The sequence below is a fragment of the Leptosomus discolor genome, chromosome 6 (genome assembly GCF_034619465.1).
Source record: "Leptosomus discolor isolate bLepDis1 chromosome 6, bLepDis1.hap2, whole genome shotgun sequence".
NCBI lineage: Eukaryota > Metazoa > Chordata > Aves > Leptosomiformes > Leptosomidae > Leptosomus > Leptosomus discolor.
The window spans coordinates 16420833-16442272 of NC_141396.1; the positions used below are offsets into that span (position 1 = coordinate 16420833).

A 21440-nucleotide genomic window follows, 5' to 3' on the forward strand; every position below is an offset into this window, starting at 1 on the left:
AGTGGAAATTTCAGGGCATGAAGCTGCTCTGATGCAGAAAGCATCTTCCCCACCGTCCGGCTTTCCTTGAACTCCAACCACGGTGGAGTGAGCCTTTGCTGGCACGTGCCTTGCCACGGCCCCTGGCCTCGGGCCACCCCAGCACGTAACCACCATTCCCGGCAGCTCCTCCATGTGCAGGGTCTGTCATATGTGGGTACAGGCCAGCCTGTACCAGCTGTACAGGGCTGAGGTGGGTGCTGGCAGCCCCCGACTCCAGGCTAGTGTCTGCTGGCAAGGTGGAGACAAGCAAGGGCGTGCAAGGAGAGAGGTGGCACTGCCTGGTAGCTGGCTCACTGGGGTCGAGCAGTACGGAGTGCAGGTCGGTGGTGGATATTACCCATTATTTCCTTTATAAAAATATGCTAGAAACCACAAGAGGAAAGAAACACAGAGAGCAAGGGCACGGTGTCCCCTGTGTCACTACCCTGTGCCCATGAGCAAGGGCTTCAAGGGGCAGAGCGGCTCCATCCCTGTTCCCAGGGCTGGGAAGCTGCCAAGGCAGTCTGGGAAAGCCCAGCATGGAGCTGCAACCGTGGTGGCTGGTGGGCTGGCTGCCGGCCCGTGCCGCCACAGAGCTGGCCGGGTCCCTTTGTGTGCACAGGGTCAGCCAGTTCAGAGTCAGGGTGCCCCAGCTCGTGGGGACTGCTGGCAGCAAGCTGGAGCTGCTTGACACCAGCCACACACAGGCAGCTGGGGCACTGGTGGCCCTGGGTGACAGAGGGTGGACATTGCCTGGCCAGGGGGACGTTGCCTAGACCAGGGTCACTCCCGGCTTCATGGTCCTGGTGGGGAAGGGCGCAGGGGGTTGATAAGGGGGTACCCCCTTTCCCATAGCACAGCACCTGTTTCCCATCGCACAGCACCTTTATTGAGGACAGGACTGGTGCACAGGTGGCAGTGGCCAGGGCCTGTCCCGAGCCTGCTGGGGCAGGGGCCGGATGGGCAGGCTGAGGTAGTCATCCTGGGGGGCACTGGAGCCACGGAGGTGGGGGCTGCTGTGATACTCAGGCCCCTCTCACAGGTCCTGCTGGCAGCATGGGGCTGGGGGGCAATGGGCATTCCCTGCCAGCCCCAGTGCTCGTCACCACACTTTGTGGCAGCATCAATAAATACAATTGTCTTGGAGTCCCTGAGCTCAGTCCGGTGCTGCTGGGGCACGGGCCAGGGTGCGGGAGCCGGACTGCCCCGTGGCACGGCTGGGAGCCTGCTGATGCTGGGTGTAGGGTCACACAAGGTTGTTGGCCAGGCGCTCCCGTTGCTCCAGATCGCTCACCACATCGGCTCCGTAGGCATCGCCTAGGGAGAATGATGGCATGAGTGGGGCGGACATGGGAGCTGTGGCACCCCCAGCCCTGCCGCTTGCCCCCACCCTGCCTGCCATGCCCCCTATGCTCCCATCCCTCCGTACTTGTGTGGCAGCCGTGCATCCAGACGCGCTGCCCGTCGTACTTGCACTGGCACCGCATCACGTTGTTGGAGAAGTCCGACTCAGCCACCTCGTGCTTTGGGTTCACAACCACCTGGGGAGGGTGAGGGGCAGGACTGGGGGCACTGCTGCTGTGCCTTGGCCAGGCAGGGCTGTGGCATGCACCGTGGGGTGCAGAGCAGCACCTTGATGTGGAGGATGAGGGGTGCTGGCAGTGCCCATGGAGGGCAGCCCCCAGCCTTGAGCTCTGGTGGCTCTGTGCCCCCCTGCCCTTCCATCCCTGTACCTGGAAGGTGTAGCTGCCTGGTGGCACATCAGTGATGTCGATCCACTGGCAGTCAATGTCATGGCGGTAGGTGTCCCAGCACCCCACGCTCACCCCCTGCTCCCCAAAGTTGGCGCAGGCGAAGCGTCGCTGCAGCCCTGCGGGAAGGAAGGGAGGTGAGGGAGGGCATGGGCAGAGCCTCCCTGGGGAGCGGGACTTGGGGGTCGTTGGCAGCTCTGCGGCTGGCACCTACCCTCAGGGCAGTTGGTGTCCTCCAGGCAAAAGCTGGCCTTGTGCCCTTCGGCCACCTTGGAGCCATTGAGCGTCAGCAGGTCATAGTGGGTGAAGACCTCAATGCTGTGGAAGTGCCTGTGGGGACAGAGGCTGAGTGTGGGGCCGGACCCGGCCAGGGAGCATGTGGCCAGCCCAGCCGCCCAGCCAGAAGCGGGCAGCACCCAGAGGCTCTGAGCAAATTACAGCCTTGAAGCCAAATAAAGCCGTAATGACGGTTCCAGCACAGACACCACTAATTACTCTGGGGCGGGACAGCCTCTGGGGGACGGATGCCACCATGCCTTGCCTGGCCTGGGAAGGGGGCAGCCCCCTGCCAGCTCCTGCCCACGGGCCACTCACCGGTGGCACTGGTGCCAGGTCCAGGCGTGGCGTCCCATCTTGGGTCGGAAATCGGCTCTGCCAAGGTTGTGGATCTGGGAGGAGAAGCGGAGGAGGCGGCGGTGGCCATAGGGCCAATTCATCTGGTCGGCGGAACGGGAGAGGCAACGCTCCTCGTGGGCACAGTACAGCAGCTCCAGTGGCCGGTCCTCCAGGTAGGCTGTCTCCTGCACCAGCTGGGCATTCATCACCAGGTCCGGGGCATCTGGCATGAAGGGGATCAGTGGGGATGGAGCAAGCGATCCCCACATAGCCCCCCCTGCTCTCTGTGTCAGGAGAAGGGGGGTACCCCGTCCCAGTGGTACTACGTGGGCTCCCAGTACTCACGAGCGGTGCAGGTGACCCCTGCTGAGAAGCGTCCCCCGCCGCTGGGGCAGTGGATGGGGCCGTGGCGCTGGCACTGCTGGAGGGCCAGCTCGGTGCCGGCACAGCGCACCCCGCTCATCACCACCCGGGAGGCATCGGGGCTGCCTGCCCAGTACCATGTCTCCTGGGCAGAGGAGGAGCACAGTGCTCAGACAAGCCCTCACACCCCCTGCCAGCACCCACCGTGCCTCCTCTTCCCCAGCACTGCCACCAGGGCTTGTCCACGCAGGCTGTCCCACCCCAGAGGCCCCAGCCACCCCATGCCCACACCACACATCCCATTGGAGCCCTTCGCATCCCAGGCCCCAGGCTGGGACCCCGCTCACCTGGAGAGCATGGCTGGCAAAGCCCAGCCCCAGCTGCCTGCAGACGACCATGGCCTCGTTCAGCCCCCACTGCGCACCACACACCGCACCCCACTGCAGCTGGCCCTGCACCGGCACCAGCACCTCCACCACACCCTCCTCGGGGCTGCGGCCCCCTGCCAGCCGCACCTGCAGGCAAACAGGAGCTTAGCTGGAGCATGGGGCAGACCCCCAGCCCTCCCGCCCAGTGCTGCAATGGGACAGGCAGCCCCACGCATCCAGCTGAAGCTTTCCCCCACCTTCTTACTTTCCACTCCACAAGAACACTTATTCCACCAGCTCATCCTGCTGACCCCCACCACCCTGCTGCTCTGCATCCCCCCACCTCCTGGGCAACCCTGGGGCTGCTCTGAGCATCCACACTGGGCAGAGAGCTTGGGGGACAGGGGCTGTACATTGGGGCTGGGGCTCCACAGGCTGTGGGGAGGAGGCAGGGGCTCACCTGGCTCTGGAAGTCCATATGGGGCACATGGCAGCGGACAGCGGCATCAGCCTCATGCCGGCACCCGCTACGCTCGGCATCCTGGAAGCGGCACTCGCCCAGGGAGCGCTCGTGGCCAGTGCACCGCACCTCGCTCATGTGGATGGGCCCCAGGCCTGAAGCAGAGGGAGGGTCAGAGCTGCCTGCTCCGTGCCCATCCTGGAGCAGAGAGAACCTTCACTTCTTCCCTTGGTCTGGGCAGGCCCTATGGGAATGGGGCTGCTCGTGGCAGGAGCAGCCTGGGAGCCCAATCCTAGTGCAGGCTGGAGCTGCCTGGACATCCCAGGATGCTCCAGCAGCACCAGGTAAACCAGAGGCTTTCCCCATCGTGTCCCTCCAAGCCCAGCAGCACCCTGAGTCCCTGCCGTGCCGCCCACCTCACCTTGGCCCATCTGGGCTCCCACCAGGGCCTGCTTCGCTGTCCCGTAGCCCAGCTGACGGCACACCACGCTGGCTGCAGCCAGGTCCCACTGCTTGTCACACACGGTGCCCCACTGCCCGTGGCGCAGCACCTCCACCCGGCCCTCGCCAGCGTGGGTGCCTGCTCGCAGCCGCACCGGGAGCACCTGGGCATAGGGAACAGCCGGTCAGCAGCCACTGGGCATGGCCACCCACCTGCACCATGGGCACAAGTACAAACATGCTGGCCGGGTAGCGTGGTGCCGTGCCAGGGCTCACCTTTCCTGGGGAGGTCTTGCTCCTGCCCTTGCCCGTGCCCTTCTGGAAGGCAGGACCAGGGAGGCAGCTGACAACGGCGTGCATGCCATGGGGGCAGGCGTGCTGGCGGGGGGCTGGTGGGGCCACCTGCATGGGGCAGCGGGCCAGGTGGGGCTCTGTGCCCTGGCACTGCACCCTGTGGACCCAGAAGCTGATCTTCTGGCTGAGGGTCTTCAGGCTGCCGAGGGAGAGGAGCAGGGGCCAGTGTCAGCTTGGGTGCTGGAGACTTTTCCCACACAAGACCCACGCTGAGCACCCACCCAGGGTGCCCCTGCACACCCTGCCCAGGTCAGAGCCCTACCTGGAGTTGGGGTCCTTGAGCTTCATGTTCCAGAGCTTCCTGTGGGTACACAGAGCCGGGAGGTTGGGGTGGGGGCCATGCTGACCCTGCAGGGCTCCGGACCCCCCACCCCATCACCCCTGCCCTCCCCAGCACCCTGTGGCAGGAGCTGGAGCTGTGGGGCCCTCCCACGGCATGGCAGGGTGAGGACAGGTCCTCTTCCCACTGGCAATTACCGTGCCAAGCCTGGTTGTGCCGTGTGCCCCGGCGGGACTGCGTGACTCCTGGCACCGGCAGGGGCTCATTACGGGCTGTATTTATAGCCCCAGACCAAGGCAGGGGTGGAGGGGCCGATGGCTGCTTGCCGCTCCTCTCCTTCCACCCACGCTTTGCCAGCCACGGCTAGTGACCATCCCCACAGCCCCCTCGGCTGCTGCCGAACCCAGACCTGCCCCTCATCAAGGCCCCAAGAAAGGGACCTAGGCATGGTCAGGCCATACCAACACCTCACCCACCCACCCACCCATGTGTGCATCTCTTCCCTGACACACCCCAGTCTCTTGGCCCCATGGCGTGTCCAGCCAGGCACCCTGCCCCACGTGCCCCACGGCTGCGATGCGGATCTCCCACATCCCTACCGGTAGAAGCTGGTGTTCATGTGCTTCTCCCGGGGGAAGCCCAGCATCCCGCAGACCACGCGGCTGTTGTTCCTGGTCCAGCCGGCATCACACACCTGCCTCCAGCGCCCGTTGTGCTTCACCTCCACAGCACCCTCCATCACTGGCACGCTCAGCTTGGCCCGCGCCAGGACGGGCTTGAGCCGCACCTCCTCCAGGCTCAGCCCTGACACCTGCCATAGTGGGCACATGCGTGGTGACGGGGGGCTCTAGCATTGAGGGCAGGGTGTTCAGGATGGGGACAAGGGGAAGGGTCAGAGGGACCTGCTCCAGTCCCCCTGGTGTATGTACCCCATGGCCCCCCACTCACCTCTCTCAGGTGACCAGAGGTGGTGGCCTGGAGGGGGCTGCCGGGCAGGCGCTGTCCTGAGCACACCACACCAGCATCCTCACCGTGGTGGCAGTCACTGGTGCCCCAGCCATTGTGGACGCACTCCGCCAGGGAGCCCTCGCTGCCCCCACACCTCACGTTGTCCAGCCAGATGGGTCCTGGAGGACAAACGCAGGGCTGAAGGTCATCGTTGGGTGGGTCTTCATCTCCCTCCCCAGCACCACTGGCCCCATCCAGTGCACCCTGCAGACTGCCCACACCCACAGCCCCCCCCAGGCAGGCTCCCCCAGCAGTGCTAAACACATTGCCCTCCCCAGAACCCCTTGCCCCCCCCATTCCCCACCTGCCCCCTACCTTCCCCTTGGCCGTAGGTGGCACTATGGGTCCAGGTGACAGCCGCAGCATAGCCCAGCTGCCGGCAGGCAACTGTGGCCGCGTGGAAGTCGAAGCCATCGTCGCAGACGGTGCCCCAGCGCCCTTGGTACAGCACCTCCAGCCGGCCCTCCCCGGCTGGCCCCCGCGGCCCTGCCAGCCGCAGCTGCACCAGGACCGGCTCCTGCCCGCTGGGGGCCACCCAGCACAGCAGCAGCACCAGCAGTAGCAGGATGTGGCTCGCACCAGCTGGCATCATCATCGTGGTTCTGGGGGTGGGATGCCTGGGGACAGCCCAACACTGAGCCTTTGGGGACCATGGCAGGATGGGGGGGGGGTGCTGCTGCGATTCCCCACTGTGCCCCAGGAGCTGGGTGATGGTGGAGAGATATCATGCCCCCTCACATGACGGTGACATCCCTGTCCCTGCACTGTGGGGGGATGCAGGGGCTGGTCCCTGCCGTGCACAGATCACAGCATCCCCCACCTCGGGGCTCAGCCCCAGCCCCACACCCACCCTCCCCTCTCCGGGGTCACCCAGCCCTGGCACAGCCCTCCCAGGCACCCACAGCCCCACACTCAGCCCTGGCTGCCGACAGCCACAGGCAGCCCCACAAACGCCACCCTGCCCCTGTTGCTTCCAGCCTGCCCCTCGCTTCAGGCCATGGGTGGGGGCTGCACAGAGAGCCCCTTTATACCCCACCTGAACGCTATGCTGGACACCGCGGTCCCCTCCCCATCCTGCACACAGCCCCTGTCCCCCACATCTCCCCCTGCACCCCTGCTCAGAGCACTAGTGGGGTTGCTGCCACCCCATCCAGGTGCCCAGACCTCCCCCCGCCACCGGGGACACCCCTGGCACTCACCCTGGCAGGGGGTGGCAGTACAGGACAGGCAGCAGCGTGGGTCCGGCAGCGGCGAGGGGACGCGGCGCTGGCTCACGCCGGCCTCCAGCAGCTCTCCCGCTGCCGAGCACCGCCTGCTGCCGCTTTTATGGTGCGGCGGGGTGGGCCGCCCCGGGTGGGGGCCCACGCTGCCCAGCCCGGCCCCGGCCCCCCCGCACCGTGCCTGGAGACCAGCCCTGCACCCTGTCCGCGCCCCCCCCCCCCCCCCCCCCACGCCCCCGGCCCTCCTCTGCCACCCTGGGGGGCAAACTGCCCCAACCCCTGCCCCTCCCCTCCAGCTCGAGGGGGGCAAGGAGCACCCCTGGGGTAGCCCCTACCTGCCTTGAGCCTGCACCCTTCCCCGAATGAACCCAATGCTCCCAGTCAGGGATGCCCCTCCCCAGCACCACCGCACCATGGGGCTGGCTCTCAGCCAGGCAGAGCATGGGTTTTCTGGGGGTGACAAACTGCCGCACTAGGGACACCCCAAAAGGACACCCCTTGCCCCTTCCCACCGCACTCAGCAGCTCGAGCACGCACACAGGCATGGGGTGCCTGGGGCTGCTGCAACGGGGCCAGGACTCGGTGGGCACAGAGATCAGGGGAAGCTGGTGGGGTGGTACCGGGAGTCCTCCTGGGGCCCGGGGCATCACCTGGGCCATCCCTCAGGCAAGCTAGTGGCAGGGGTCCCCAGGTACAGCCCCCCCCCTCCTCGAGACGTGGAGACGGGGGATGTCCCCCCCGACCTGCCCCGGGAACAACCTCTAGCTTGGGATGCTGCCAGTCCCCAGGGCACCCCGCTGCCCACCCGCCCCACCGTGCCACGCCGTAGGACGTGGATAAACAGGAAGCCCTGTGCCCTCACCGTGGCCAGGGGCCGGCCAGGAATGTGCCGGTGGCCACCGTGCTGTTTGTTTGGAGTCAAAGCAGCTGGTTCCTGCCGGGAGGTGCCAGGATCAACACGGCCGGGAATAGCCCGTGAGCTCATCGCCACGTCCCGCGGGAGCCTCCAGCACCCCTGGGCATGCAGAGGTGCACGGCACCGAGACCCCCCTTGCAGGGCACCCTCATCCCAGCCCTATCCCCCAGCCAGGCTCAGGGCACACGCTGGAGCCTCTCTTGGGGTGGGGGTCCCTGGCCGGCCCCAACATGGGGGCCACGGAAAGCCCTGAGGAAGGGCAGGGCTGGGGCCATCAGTGGAGTCCATGACTCATCCGTGTCTCGACGTTTTGGAGCTCAATTACTCAAGTGTGAAGCCAGGAGCGCCCCCCCCCTCCCCCCCAGGCAGATGCCGGCAGGGACGCAGGGCAGATGGGTGCTGAGTGCCACTCCCAGATCTGCCTCAGTTCCTGGAGGCAGCAAGAAGAGGGCAATGGGGGTCCGGGGGGCTCTCCCACACCTGGGACCTGCCATCCTCAACCCACAGCAGTGGGGGGGGCACTGTATCCTGCTGCTCAGTGTGACCCTGGCAGGCTGGAGGTGTCCTCACTTGATGTCATCCCCCTCGATGCCACCCCTCGGGTCTCACGGGGTGCCAGGACCTGCAGCCCTGGGGGCAGCCAGCAACTGCAGCAACTAAAAATACCCTGTGGCAGCAGGGCAGCCCCGTGCGCGGGAAGCTGTGGGCAGCGAGGCGGGCGTGCGGGGCTATTCTCAGAGGGCTGCGGGACTATTCCTGGCCAGTCAATATTGATTCAGCCAGCTCAGGTGCAACAGCTCAGCCTGGCAGCACTGTATTTAGGGCCCGGCGGGAGGCGAGGCGGGAGGCTGAATCGGGACCATTGTCCTGGGGAGGAAAAGGGCAGGGAGAGGATGTGAGCTCTGTAATCTGCAGCCAGCGGCTCCCGGCAGCAGCCTGGGAGAGGGGCACACCCCGGGCATGCCGCTGGGCTGCACGGAGCATCTGCCCTGGGAGTGGAGAGAAGGAGCCAGAACACGTGTAGGCAGCTCTCGGCAGGAATGGGGCGGGGGGGGGGGGGGGGAGCATGGGGGGCAGCTGCCAGTCCTGGCTTCTGCGGTGTCCAAGCTGCTGGGTGCGTGGCTGCTGTACACACTGAAGGCCAGGGGGACAGAGGACAGTTGGGGGCTCCAGGTAACAAAACAGGTCTCAAGCAGCTCCCTGGTTCCCTGCTTGTTCTAGGCACCTTGGGGTGGTCCAGGCCTGCATCAGTGAGTGGAGGAGAAGGCGAGGGGCTGGTTGTCCCCATTCACTGCCTGTCCCCTCTGGCAGCTCCCACAGGGCTGCATTGACAGGCACAGTGCAGCTGGCACAGTGCAGCCCCCCACACCATCACGCTGGGAGCTATACAAAGAGGTGAAAACCCACAGTGAGAGTGCTCAGGACAGAGCCTGGGCCAGGGTTTATTTCCACGGGTGCAGGCAGGGGCTGAGCGAGGCTTGCCGCAGCCGCCCGGTGCCCAGGAGCCACGCAGGCAAGGCTGGGCTGCAGCAGGCTGGGAGCAGCCATATGTTCAAGGTGACAGTAGCAGCTGGGAATACAAGGGACCCTACCAGCCTGCACCCCGCAGCTCTTAGGGGATGCTGCTGCCCTGCAATGCTTGGGAGGCAAGCTGGGGACAGGCAGGGCTCTGTGTGGGGCCAACATGGCTCGCTGCAGCCACAACCCTGTACATGTGAAGTTGGTGTCACCACTGTCACAGGCGCTTGAAGTCCTCGAGGGCCACCTGGGCGGCATTGCGTCCCGCTGCTCCCATCACTCCTCCTCCTGAAAGAGAGCAGAAATGGGGAGCAGTGGGCAGCTCCAGCCCCAGGAGGTGGGGCCCAGGGCTGCACCAGTGGAGCTGGCCCACCTCCCTGCCCATGGGAGGGCAGAGAGGGGAGCGGACGCTCCTCCCCCCAAGCTGTCCTTGCACCTCTTCCTGCAGTTCCCCAGGAAGGTCCTGGCTCCCAGCCCCACTCACCAGGGTGGGCTCCGCTTCCACACAAGTACAATCCAGGAATTGGGGACCGGTAGCCTGAGTAAGATGGTGCGGGCCGAGCAAAGTACAGCTGGTCCAGAGACATCCCTCCATGGAAGATGTTCTGCAAGCAGAGCTCTGTGTTGAGCTGGCTGTGCCTTGCCCAGGGCTGTGTGCCCACCAGCGCTGGCACTGAAGTGATGCTCAGAGCTAAGCTTGCACCCACCCCGCCGGGCAGCCCAAAGATCTTCTCCAGGTCTGGTGGCGTTAGGATGTCCCTGCCGACGACGGATGCCTTGAACCCTGGAGCATACGCTTCAATGCAGTCGAACACTAGAAAGGGATGGAGGGACTGATGGGCAGCTTGGGGGGACATCGTGGCCAGCCCCTGAGGAGCTCCAGGGTGGCTCTGCCCACAGGCAGGGACCAGTGCTCCTGGTGTTACCTGTGTCCATGTATGCATTATATACCTGTGTCTGCATATGCATTCCTGGCCTGCTCGTCCCAGGGCTGCCCGCCTGCCAGCACGGAGGGGGTGTACTGGGTGAAGAGGGACACGACGTGGCAGCCCCGTGGGGCCAGCCCTGGGTCCAGCGCCGAAGGGATGCAGAGCTCAATCATGGGCCTGGGGGAGCAGGACACCAGCCAGGCAGGCAGGGTGGGACCCAGCCACCCCAAACCTCTTGCCCCAGCACCATCCATCATGTTCATCCTGCCCCTTCACCGGAGCACCGAGGTGTGCCGGGCAGTCTTCTACCTGCTGGAGGGGTGCCCGTGGGTGGCCTCAGTGAAGGCCTGGTGCAGGAGCTGGGTGTCCTCGCAGTTGAGATGGATGGAGCACTGGTGGTGGGGCAGGGGCTGGCCGTCACGGGAATTGGGGGCAGCCAGGAAGCTGGGCAGCCGATCCACCGCCACTGGGCATGGAGGGGGGATGACAGGGGAAGCAGGGTGCAACCCTCTTGCTGAGCCTGGCAGGGACTGCGGCAGAGGTGGCTGTACCAGTACCTACCATTGATCTTGGTGACAGGGGAGCGTGTGTCAACCTGACGGATCCGCTGGACAAAATCCTGTGGCAGCTGCTCCTAGGGTGGGAGACGCCAGTGCAGAAGCTGGCTGTGATGGGGCAGTGGGGCTTGGGGGATATTACCATGCCAAGATCCCACCAGTCCTATGCATCACGTACCTGGGGGATGAGCTCCAGGAAGGTGACTTGCGGGGAGGCATTGGACAGCACCAGTTTGCTCCTCACCTCAGTCCCATCCTGCAGCGCGACGCCCTGTGCCTGTCCATCCCTGCCCAGCAGCACATGGCACACCGCCTGGGTGGGCGGAGGGAACAGGTCTTCACCAAAAGGATCCCCACTGCCTGCGGGCCAGCCAGGCAGCTCCCCGTGCCCAGACACCCTGTACCTTCTCAGCAAAGATGTGGGCTCCCCGGGCAGCTGCTGCATTAGCGATGGCTTGGGACAGGGCCCCCATCCCACCGGCCACGTAGCCCCAGGCCCCCCGCTGTCCCTCCAGCTCGCCCATCACATGGTGCAACAGCACATACCTGTGGTGGCAGGACTTCAGGTTAGCTGCTGGCCGAGGGGATGGCTCTGTGCACTGCATAGGCATAGTGAGGATGATGCCATGGCCCCCATAGATGGGACTATGCCAGCTCATAGGATGCCAACTCAGTTACACGGAGCACCCACCGGCCAGGACTTGACCTGGGCAGGTAGGGGCCACTCAGGAGAGCCATATGGCAGGGATGGAGGGCAGCCCATTGCTCAGCCCCAACCCCTGAGCCACCCTGGCAAGGCTGAGTGGGCAGTGGGAGGGAGAGGCAGCGGGGCAGGGCATAGGGTACTGGGAGGCAGCAGAAGAGAGTAGTTACTGGCACAAAGGATGGCATGGGGGGACAGTTCAGCCATGAGTCCCAGGAGGAAGAGAACCCTCACCCACTGCCAGGGGTGTGGGGGCTGGCCATGGCTCCAATCACTGCGTCAGTAGCCAGAGTAGCCTTCAGGGGCTCCGACTCAAACCACTGATCCAGGATCTGGCGCAGAAGAAAAAAAGCGCGTCAGGGTCGGGGCCTGCCACAGCACCCTCACAGGCAGGCAGTGAGGTGGCCGGTGGCTCCACACTGCTACTGCTGGCACCCACCTTGGAGATGGGGGCTGTGAGCACCTCGTAATAGCGGGGCAGCCGCTGCCCCAGTGCCCGCCCTGAAGTTGGAGAGGTTGTGTGAGAGCTGCATGACTGTGTTGGGGACAGCTGACCATGCCCGGATGGGTTTGGGGGTCAAGCAGTGGGAAGAAGGTGGGCAAGCCTGCCAGAGCCTGCCCTGGGAAGATGCAGGTCTGCATGACCCACCCCAGGTGCAGGCCAACACCCATTGCCATCAGGGTCTCCCAGCATCCCAGACGTACCTGCCTGCAGCAGGGGCTGCAGGCCTCGCAGGGCCCTGAGCCGCTGGAGCAGGGACCCCTGCCCCAGGGCAGCTGTATCCACCGGGGGGGCATCCAGCAGCGGGTCGAGGGCTGACACCAAGCCCCCCATGAACGCCTCGTACCCAGGGTAAGCCTGAAAGTGGACAGAGGGGCGACAACTGGGACTGCTCCATGGTGGGTGCAACGGATATCCCACCCAGGAGCATCCCTGCTGCTCCATAATTGGGGCACCCCCTCGGGGACTTTGCCATGCTGGGTGCATGCCCCCACAGTACCTGGGCATCCTTCTGGGAGAACTGAGCGATCTGCTGCTGGGTCTGGGTCATGTCATGCCCCAGCAGGAGAGAGCGGGGGGGATTCCTGTCCTCCAGCAGTGGGGTGAAAGAGTAGGGGTCCCGTGGGAGCACCCTCAGACCGTGCCGCTGCAAGACAGGGATGGCAGGACCCACCCTGCGGGAACAGCCTGGCAGTGGGCTCACCCTGCCAGCATTGCCAGTAGGTGCTGGCAGCCTGGTGAAGGATGGGTGCCGGTACCTGCAGCTCCAGCTCAGCGTAGATCTGAGGCCGCAGCAGGCTGAGCAGGTATGATGCCCGGGAGAACTTGAAGCCTGGAAGACACGGGGTGATGGTGGGGTGCCTGTGCCCAGGTCTGGCTGGGGTGGAGAGACAGTGGGCGTGCAGGCGTACCTGGCACGATCTCCTCTGTGACGGCTGCACCGCCCAGCACGTGGCGTTTCTCCAGCACGGCTGTGCGCATCCCTGCCCGCTGCAGGTAGGCAGCCTGTGGGAGTACAGCATCACACTGCCCACCTCTCCGGGTGGGATTTGTCCTCATCGCCCGAGCACCCTCTTGCACATGGTGCCGCCCTTAACAGGGAAGGCTCTGCTCCCCACAGCCCTGTGGGAGCCCCCAGCCCCATGGGCACTGCCACCAACACCCTCCCTTGCCCACGGTGCAGACCCTCTCCAGTCCCCTGATGCCCCTGGGGACAGAGGAGAGACAGCACCCCGTTCTTGGTACTCACTGCCACCAGCCCATTGTGCCCTGCAAGGAGAGAGGTAGGTGAGCCGAGCCTGGTTGTGGGGCAGTCCCATGGCACAGGGTACCCTGCCATGTTGTGCCATGTGCGTGCCACAACCACACAAATAATGGGGTTCTGGACATGGGGATACAGGTGACAGGGAGCATCCTCCACTGTCCCTACTGCTCTGGCCATAAAGGTGCAAGAGAGGGGGACAGAGGTACTCAAGCCAGATGCCTCAGCTGTGCCCTGCACGCCAGCAGGCTGTGTGTGCCCTGCCGCGCCAGACCCCTGCATCCTCCCTGGCACCAGGATCATGCCAGGGGTCTGCAACGTGCCCGGTGTCGCTGTGGTCCCCACCTCACCACTACTCCCCCTCCACCTGCCCTGTGGGGAAGGCAGCTGGGGGTCCCCACCGGCTCCCCCCACAGCCCAGCGCTGGCTCCCTTGCCCTGCGTTACCTGCCCCGATGACCACCGCATCGTACTCCCGCTGCAGCCGGTCTGCAGCCCCAGCGTGGGCCAGCTGCGCTCCTGGCAGCCCCGGGGACAGATGCCAGCCCCGCAGCCGGCGGGAAGGGTGGCCCGTGCCCAGTGTTGCCCAGAACCTGGCTGCCATCACCCCACAGTGCCCGGCCACGGCTGCCCTGCACCCAGCAGCCTGGACTTTGCTTTCACGGCGGAACTGTTCCCAAGGCTTCCGGGCATGGGGAGGGGACAGGGAGGCCAGGGCAGGGGACAACTTGGCGCAAGGCTGGACGCTGTCTCCCAAGGCTTGCAGACAGGCTGGGCAGGACAGGGGCAGAGCTTTCTTTGCTGGGGGCTTGCAGGGAGGCTGAAGACCAGCCCCAGTGCTGGGAAGGTGACAGGATCAGATCCTGCCTGGTGCTCAGCAGGGTGCCAGCTGCTCCCCAGCCTCTACCCCAGGAAGGCACTGGGCAGACAGGCGGGGGGCCTGAGAGCCCACCCTGCCCTGAAGCTCCTCTTCTGCTCCAGGGAGGACCCAGGGGCATGTGGCCGGGGTGACAGGCTGATAAGCACTGCAGGACAGGGGGAGTTTGGACCCCTCAAGCAGGCAAGCCCCAACCGCAGCCCTGAGAGCAGTGGGAAAAGGGGCAGCTTGGGGGTGGGCTTGGCCCCAAACCCAGCGCTGTCGCTCAGCAGGGCAAATTCCTGCCCAGCAGGACGGGGCAAAGGCCCTGCTGTGGTCCAGTGCTCCCTGAACTGCTGTCCCCAGCCCCAGAGAGCAGCATTGAGCAACAAGGGGCAGCAGCTGCCAGTGTGCCAGGGGGCTTTGCACATGCACCGAGCCCAGACATGCCTGGGAAACACATAAGCTGCCTCGGCTTTACCCCCTTCACAGCTGAGCTCAGCCCTGTAGCTGACTGGTGCCTGGGAGCCCAGGTGCAGGGAAGGGGGTGCAGGATGGGCTGCAGCTCCCCAGAGGCTGCCAAGCCCCCGTGGGCCCTGCACCCCACATTTGGGGATGAGGGGGAAGGCAGACACACTCTGGGCATTCCTCCACACAGGTCTGGCTACACCATTTCGTTCTCTGGCCAAAGCCTGGTGGTGATGCCAAGCCAATGCTATAAATCCTGCTTTGGAAACACACTTTTCATCAAGATGGTGATTTGCCAACAACCTCTCAGCCCCACTCTCCGCCTGTCTCCAGAGGGAGGATGGGAAGGTTGCCCGTGGCTGCCTGCAGGCACAGCCGATGGCGCACAGACACCGAGAAAGCAGCCCAGGCACCGGGAACACCCATACCCCCGCTTTAATCTTGGCCCCGAGGCGGCTGGAGGCAGCTCAGAGCAGGGGGATGCGGGAGGGCTCCCAGAGGCGCCGGGCCAAGTCGCAGGCCTGCTGGACCACGAGCTCAGAGGGGATGATGCCCAGGTGCACAGTCAGCAGCTCGTAGCACTTCACCACCTCTGCCTGGTGGTTCTTGCTGTAGTAACGCAGCAGCTTCCTGGGGAGAAGACAGAGGGCTCAGCAGACACAGCACATCTGGCACCCCTTTTCTAACCACCTTCCCCCTCCAAAGTCCTCAGCAAGAACACAGCACCCATCCATCATCAGGACCACAGCACCAGGCTGGGGAGACAGGCTGGTGCAACCCCAGTGACACTACAGCACTGGTACCACCCTGCAGTGACATCCCAGTGAGGACAGCATCACTCACAGGGACCCCCATGACAGCACAGCCCCAGTGCTAAACTGCAGGGCTGAGGACTACTCACCTGTAGTAGTCTCCTGCCAGCATCCCAATGGGAGCAGAATCATCGGAGAGAACTGGCACCTCCATCACCTCCAGTTTGTAGCCCTGGGGACAGATGACAGCAGAGGGCAGGAGCAGGGAAGGGACCACCAAGGAGCCAGAGCTGGCTGTGCCTACAGCCCTGCTCCCTGACCCCAGAAGGTACAAGAGGAAGAGGGGCTCAGCCCCTTCCTGGCCCCACGTACAAGCTCGTTCTCAAACCAGAGGAAGTAGGAGCAGCAGTAGTCACCATCCTGCAGCATGAGCGTTGTGTAGCCCTTCTGTAGGTATCGCCGGGCCAACGTGATCAGGGACCAGACCTGGGGGACAAGGGGCACCTGAAGCCTGAGCAGAAAACCCCCCAACCATCACATCCTCCTGTGGTCCCCATCCCAACTGTAGACCCATGAGCAGTACCTTCCTCTTGATGAAGGTGGCCAGGGGGCCCTTGCCCAGCTCCGAGCTGGACTTCTCTGTCACACTGAGCGACGGTGCCATCATCTGCCCGGCCGTACGGTCCACGTAGATGAAGTGCACCAAGCCAGGAAAGTCCTCCAGGTACGTGGGGTGGGTTAAGGGTGTCCAACAACTTTGGTGCCCTTCCAGGACAGCCCCTGAACCATGGGGAAACCACCTTTGCCTACCACACTCCTCCCCTTGAGCTCTGTGCTGGGGTGACAGGGTCCCACTCCCACCTCTGCTACCCCTCTGGGGACCCCTCCTTGCTGGGCTGGGCTCCCAGCCGCAGGGACGGGTATGACACCATGGTGATATTGCGCCTGCTTTTCACCAGCAGAAAGTCCCGCCAGTCCAGCAGCTTCTCCCTGCCAAGAAGAGATGTGGTGAGAGTCTGGAACTCCCCAAGCCTCAACACAGCTGGGTGTAGGGGAGCCCCCCAGGGATGCTGGCCACCCCCACGCACCCACCTCATCAGCTTCTGGGCACGGTCCCGCAGCCCCTGGGACAGGCCGTGGCCCGTGGAGGCCAGGAAGAGCTGGCGGTACACGGAGCAGAGATGCCGCTTCACATTGGCCACTGCCTGCAGCAGCCTGAGCCGGGAGACATGGACAGCACTGAGTTTGGCCCCTGGGTCCGCAGCACTGCAAGGAGGGGTCCCCTGGGCTGGGAAATGTCCCCACCTGCACTGGAGGCTTTCCCTGGCCACCCCATACTCACTCCAGGTAGCTTCCAGGCTCGGTCCGGGAAAATACCTTGTTCTTGAAGTCCACCCAGGTGTTCTGCAACTAGAGAGAGACACGGTTCAGCATCAGGCTGCAGGGACAGCAGGACAGTGTCCTCACATCCCCACTCCCACCTGGATGTCCTGCGCGCTTAGCTTCTTCACAAACTTGTCCATGCGCTGCCGCAGCTCAGCCAGGAATGGGTAGGAGCGTGGGGCTCCCGCCTCCGGCCCTTCTTCCAGCTTCCTCTCCAGCACCAAGAAACCATCCAGCAGCTGGTACAAGGTGACGGCCACCTGTGTAGTGGGGCCCTGCCACGGACGGGAGAGGTGGGTCAGCCAGTACCCAGACCAACATCACTTCCCTCACCTTAGAGGCAGCTCACCTTGGTCAGGAGGACGAGGGAGATGCCCGGCCAGAGCGGGAGGCAGTGCATGGTGTGTGGCAGCAAGGGGCAGTAACCTTCCCGCAGGCTGGCATCCAGGAAAATCCTTCTGGGGTTTGAAGCTTCAGGGACCAGAGGCCCCAAGGTCTGGAGCAAGTCCTCTGCCATCTGGGGAGAAAGGGGAGATGCTCAGCCCCCCCACAGGGATGAGACAGGCCGCACTGACCCAGGATGCTCTGGAGGGACACAGCAATGCCCTGAAAGCTGCAACCAGACACTACTGAACCAAGGGGGCTGGAGGGGCCAGGTGACAAAAGATCAGCAGTGAGGGAAGTGCTCAGGGATCCCAAAAGAGCAGCAGATAGAAAGGAAGCTGCCTGCAAAGACCCAAGTTGCAAATGTCTTATGCCAAGGCCAGCACTTGCTTGCAGAGCTGCAGAGGGAAGCAGCCCAGGAAGCCCGGAGGCAGCAGAGGGAGACACCAGACTGCTCTGAGGCAGCCCCAACCCCTCTGTGCTGACAACCCTGGACAAGAAGACCACAAGCAATGCCCCAGAGAGGATGGTCAGAGCCCTCACAGGGTTATACCTAACATGGGGGACACAGGGTGCATCCCTGGCCCTAGAGACTGCGGAAGCCACAGCCCAGCAGGAGACAAGCGATGAGGACCAGAGACCACAAAGAGCACCAGGACAGGCTGAGGAGGTGTGGAGCCAGTAGGGAGCACGGGACCCCTTGCTCACCTGGATGTCTGCAGCATCTGCCTCCCCGGCGCTCAGCATCTCAGCGCTCTCCGACCAGCTCTCGCTGCCTGCGGGGAGCACGGCAGGTCGCCCTCCCCACCAGTCCCCCACACAGCCCCCGAGCCTCTGCGGGGCTGGGGGGCACGGGGCAGGGCTGCTGCCCAGCTGGGCACTCACCTGTGCTGTGCCTGCCCGGTGAGGGCTCAGGCGTGTAGTAGACCTCGGGCACAGAGGGATCATCTGTGTCCTGCTGGTGAGAACGGCTGGGTCAGCGACGGCAGCGATGCAGGCAGCCTGGCCAGCGTCCCACCCTGCCGCAATCCCAGGGACTCACCTGGTCATCTGAATCCTTCTCCACAGCTCCGTGGGAACCAGGGCCGCTCACGGGGATGCTCTCACTCCTCTTCGGTCCCTGGGGGACCATGTTTCCTGCCATGGGCTTTCCAAAAAGAGAGGGAAAAAAAATTAAGCCCTGGCCACCAAGGCATCACCCTGTGGGAGCATCCCGACCCGCTGCCCCCCACACCCTGCTCTGGAGCACCTGGGGGCCAAGCTCCTCCTCAGCGTTCTCGCTGGGGTACAGGTCCTGCACAAGGAGGATGAGGATGAGTAGGTCTGCAGGGCGGATGGAGCTGGCGTTGCGGCTGTGGGCCAGAGAAGGGCAGGGTCAGCCAGGAGGGCAAGTGGCTGCCCTGGGGAGGGTGCTGGGGCTGGGGCTGGGCGCACCTGGAGTAGAAGGCCAGCAGCTTGGTGTGCACCAGGAGGAAGGCATGGCCCACCTCGTCCCCACCACGCTCGGGGCTGGCATTGATGTACTGCACCACCTGCCTCTCCAGGAACTCGATGCACTGCTCGCACAGCTGAGGGTGGATCAGCCGCTCCACGGCCTGGGGTGCAGGTAGGGGGGGGAGCTGCTGAGCACCCCCAGACCCAGCCACGCAGCCTCAGAGGCAGGTCTGCGCTTCCACTGCCCCAGAGTCCCCAGCCCAGAGCCTTTCCCCACATCCCTGGACTCCACACAGCCTCACACCCCTGGGATGCCCTGAAGGCCAGGAACACCCCGGGGCATGGTACCTCCACCGCAAAGCTCTGGTCCTCCTCCCGCAGGCGGCTGTAGGTCTCCAGCAGGCCCCGCAGCAGGCTCCAGACACGCTCCCGCTGCTCTGAATCAGCTGGCCGCAACCTGCAATGGCCGCAAAGCGTGAGCTGAGAGATGGCCATCACCTCACTGGGTGCGAGGGGCACCCCAAAACCCAGCTGCAGCCCAGCAGGCAGGAGGGTCCTGCTGCAAAGGGGGGTCCCAGCTTGGAGACATATACTCCCACTGCTCCGAGGAGCATGAAGGCATCGCTTGGCAGCTGCCCTGGCACCCCGGTGTGCCAGCCCGTGCCGGCCAGCCGTGCCCACTCACTCTTTACGGATGAGGTGGGCGTCGAGTGTGACGAGGCCGCAGTGAACCTCCACCAGGCGCCGCAGCACGAACAGCGTCCTGCGCAGGTCATCCTCACTCTCCGTCCCATCGCCATTCACTGCGATGTACAGGCAATCCCCGAACTGCAACCGGCAGCGGGGTCAGGGGGGGGCTGGCCGGGGGGGTCCCCGGTCCCCGGTGCCAACCCTACCATGTGCAGGACGTGGAGGTGCCGCCCGCGCTCGGTGGCGAAGCAGGTGTAGGTGTCGGCGAGCTTCTCCAGCAGTGCCGCGCAGGAGATGATGAGGGGGGCGAAGAGGGTGTTGAGGCTGTCCTCCAGCGCCGGGCCCTGGGGCACACGCTCCCGGGTCAGCGACCGCGCACCGTGCACCCCCTCCCCACACCCCGCGCCGCCCCGTCCCGCCCCACCTGCCCGGCGTGGGGTGGCCGCAGCCGGCGGAGGAAGGCGGCATCGGCCCAGTAGAAGAGCAGCTCGGCCGCGGTGCTGGCGATCAGGACGCAACGCATGGCCCGGCCCGGCCCGCGGCGGCGGCGGCGGGGGGCACCGGGACCGCGCGGCTCCGCCCGCCCCGCGCCGCTTCCTGCTCTGCCGCGCGTGACCGCCGCGCCCACGCGCGCAGCGCCCCCGGCGGCCCGGCGCGGCCCTGCACCGCGGCGCCCTGCCCGCCCCGGGGCTGCCCCGCTCCCCCTCCCGCTCCCGCCCCGGGGCTGCCCCGCTCCCCCTCCCGCCCCGCTGCTCCCCCGCTCCCGGCCCGGCCCCGGCCCGCGGCGGACAGAAGACAGCGGCGCCGTTGACAGCCCAACTTTATTACACCTCCGGTAGCGCCTCGGCGCGTCCCGGCTGCCCCTGCCCTCGACATCGCCTCTCTCACGGGCAGGACACACACACGGCCCGGCGGCCACCGACACCGCTGCCCGCCCGCTCGGGGTGGGGGGGCCCGGGGCTGCCCGCCGGCCCCGCCGCTCCGCTCCGGGACGTATAAGTTAATTCTCAACATTTCCAGCCGCGGACCCTCGACCCCGCCCGCCCGGGGCGGACCCCAGCGCCCCTTCCCCCGGCCCGCCCTGCCCGCAGCATCCTCGCGCCGGTCCCGGCCGGGCTGGCGGCAGCAGAGGGAGCTGCTTCCATGCGCTTGCTGCACCGGCAGCGCTGCCCGCCGCCCGGGAAGGTGCAGAGGAAAGCGGGGACCCGGCTGCTAGAGGGCTCACCCTGAGGGGCAGCGGGAGTGGGGGGGCCGAGGAGGGTGCCCATCCCGGGCTACACCAGGGCTCTGCACCCCAGCCCTCCCCAGCAGCCGGTGGGCACCAGACCCCGGGGGCTTCTCACAGCTTGCAGGACGGATCGCGGCAGGCCCTGCAAACTCGCTGCCGCACCGCTCCGGTGGGATAGTGGCCAGGGCCAAGCAGAGCTCTGCGGTCACAGGGCGGGAGAGGGTGCCAAGCCAGAGGGCATCCAGGGTGCAGGGACGAGGGCACGGCGCGGTGCCCACCCGACACGGCTCTGCTGCGAGGCTGTGCGGGCAGCATGTCCTGGGGAGTGTGTGGGGGCAGGAGCGGGGCCGGCATGTCCGTTCTGGGCCACGGGCTATCGGTACCGGCAGGCCAGCGCGTTCACATTCTTCACCACGTAGAAGCTCATGGTCAGTGGGGGGATGACCAGGGTGCGGCCGGCCCGCAGCGGACGAGGCTTTAGCTCAGGGAGGGTCCCGTCGTCCACCATGGCCAGCGGCTGCCCGTTGAGCTGGACCGACCTGTGGGACCAGGAGAGGGTCAGGGTGGTGGCATCAAGGACGGGGTAGCGGTGGCAGCCCCAGTTGCCAGCATCACACTTACTTGGAGTGGAGCCCGTCCTTGCCGTAGGGCTGCAGCAGGTACTGGTGGACAATCTTATCCCGCAGCGTCCCTGCCAGCTTGATTTTCTTCCGTGAGCGATGCAGGTTGATGATGTAAAGGGTGATGGACCCCCGGACGTAGTTGTGGCTGCAAAGGGGAGAATGGGAGCTGAGTGGCGTGTTGGCACGTGCCCTGGGACCATCGCCTCCAAGAAGTGGTTTGGGGGTCTCTGCAAGAACTGGCCTCATGCAGCCATCCGAAGGGGACGTCACCATCCTGGCAGCCCCTCCACAGGGAGATACCACCTTCCCAACATGAACCCTAGCTCTGTGATGACACCTTTCCAATCTCCCCCTCT

At 65.4% G+C, this 21440-nt stretch overlaps 4 protein-coding genes across 5 annotated transcripts in view; all 4 read right to left on the reverse strand.

Annotated features, from left to right (window-relative positions):
* Window positions 1–1267: 1267 nt before the first annotated feature.
* Window positions 1268–6262, reverse strand: LOXL4 (lysyl oxidase like 4). Of its 2 annotated transcripts, XM_086466620.1 has the most exons (15): window positions 5977–6256; window positions 5602–5780; window positions 5556–5558; window positions 5253–5464; window positions 4636–4674; window positions 4296–4512; window positions 4000–4183; window positions 3579–3733; window positions 3098–3265; window positions 2733–2895; window positions 2367–2610; window positions 1987–2102; window positions 1755–1891; window positions 1451–1562; window positions 1268–1338 (listed from the first exon to the last, which is right to left on the reverse strand). In XM_086466620.1, exons 1-15 carry the CDS (start codon window positions 6254–6256, stop codon window positions 1268–1270), a joined length of 2280 nt encoding a protein of 759 aa, XP_086322746.1. The 2 variants fall into 2 exon arrangements, with proteins under 2 accessions (XP_086322746.1, XP_086322748.1); XM_086466622.1 differs by lacking the exon at window positions 5556–5558 and having other exon boundaries at window positions 5977–6262.
* A 3270-nt stretch (window positions 6263–9532) lies between these two features.
* Window positions 9533–13870, reverse strand: PYROXD2 (pyridine nucleotide-disulphide oxidoreductase domain 2). The gene is made up of 16 exons (XM_086466935.1): window positions 13714–13870; window positions 13256–13275; window positions 12918–13011; window positions 12765–12838; window positions 12506–12652; window positions 12210–12363; window positions 11944–12005; window positions 11739–11836; window positions 11206–11347; window positions 10980–11114; window positions 10806–10878; window positions 10554–10710; window positions 10267–10421; window positions 10023–10129; window positions 9800–9920; window positions 9533–9603 (listed from the first exon to the last, which is right to left on the reverse strand). The coding sequence occupies exons 1-16, from the start codon at window positions 13868–13870 to the stop codon at window positions 9533–9535; spliced, it is 1767 nt and encodes a 588-aa protein (XP_086323061.1).
* A 1187-nt stretch (window positions 13871–15057) lies between these two features.
* Window positions 15058–19756, reverse strand: HPS1 (HPS1 biogenesis of lysosomal organelles complex 3 subunit 1). The gene is made up of 18 exons (XM_086466755.1): window positions 19658–19756; window positions 19440–19577; window positions 19229–19371; window positions 18892–19000; window positions 18544–18704; window positions 18359–18461; window positions 18152–18256; window positions 17995–18064; window positions 17818–17885; window positions 17075–17242; window positions 16824–17000; window positions 16685–16752; window positions 16435–16557; window positions 16267–16332; window positions 15926–16070; window positions 15715–15828; window positions 15492–15574; window positions 15058–15220 (listed from the first exon to the last, which is right to left on the reverse strand). Exons 1-18 carry the CDS (start codon window positions 19754–19756, stop codon window positions 15058–15060), a joined length of 2103 nt encoding a protein of 700 aa, XP_086322881.1.
* Window positions 19757–20782: 1026 nt separating this feature from the next.
* HPSE2 (heparanase 2 (inactive)) overlaps window positions 20783–21440 on the reverse strand; it is a 111565-nt gene continuing 110907 nt past the window's right edge. Inside the window, exons 11-12 of the mRNA XM_086466850.1 lie at window positions 21083–21229; window positions 20783–21000 (exon numbers count right to left, since the gene is read on the reverse strand). Coding sequence (XP_086322976.1) covers window positions 20835–21000; window positions 21083–21229 — 313 coding nt within the window. The 3' untranslated portion in view covers window positions 20783–20834. The remainder of the gene's footprint in view (window positions 21001–21082; window positions 21230–21440) is intronic.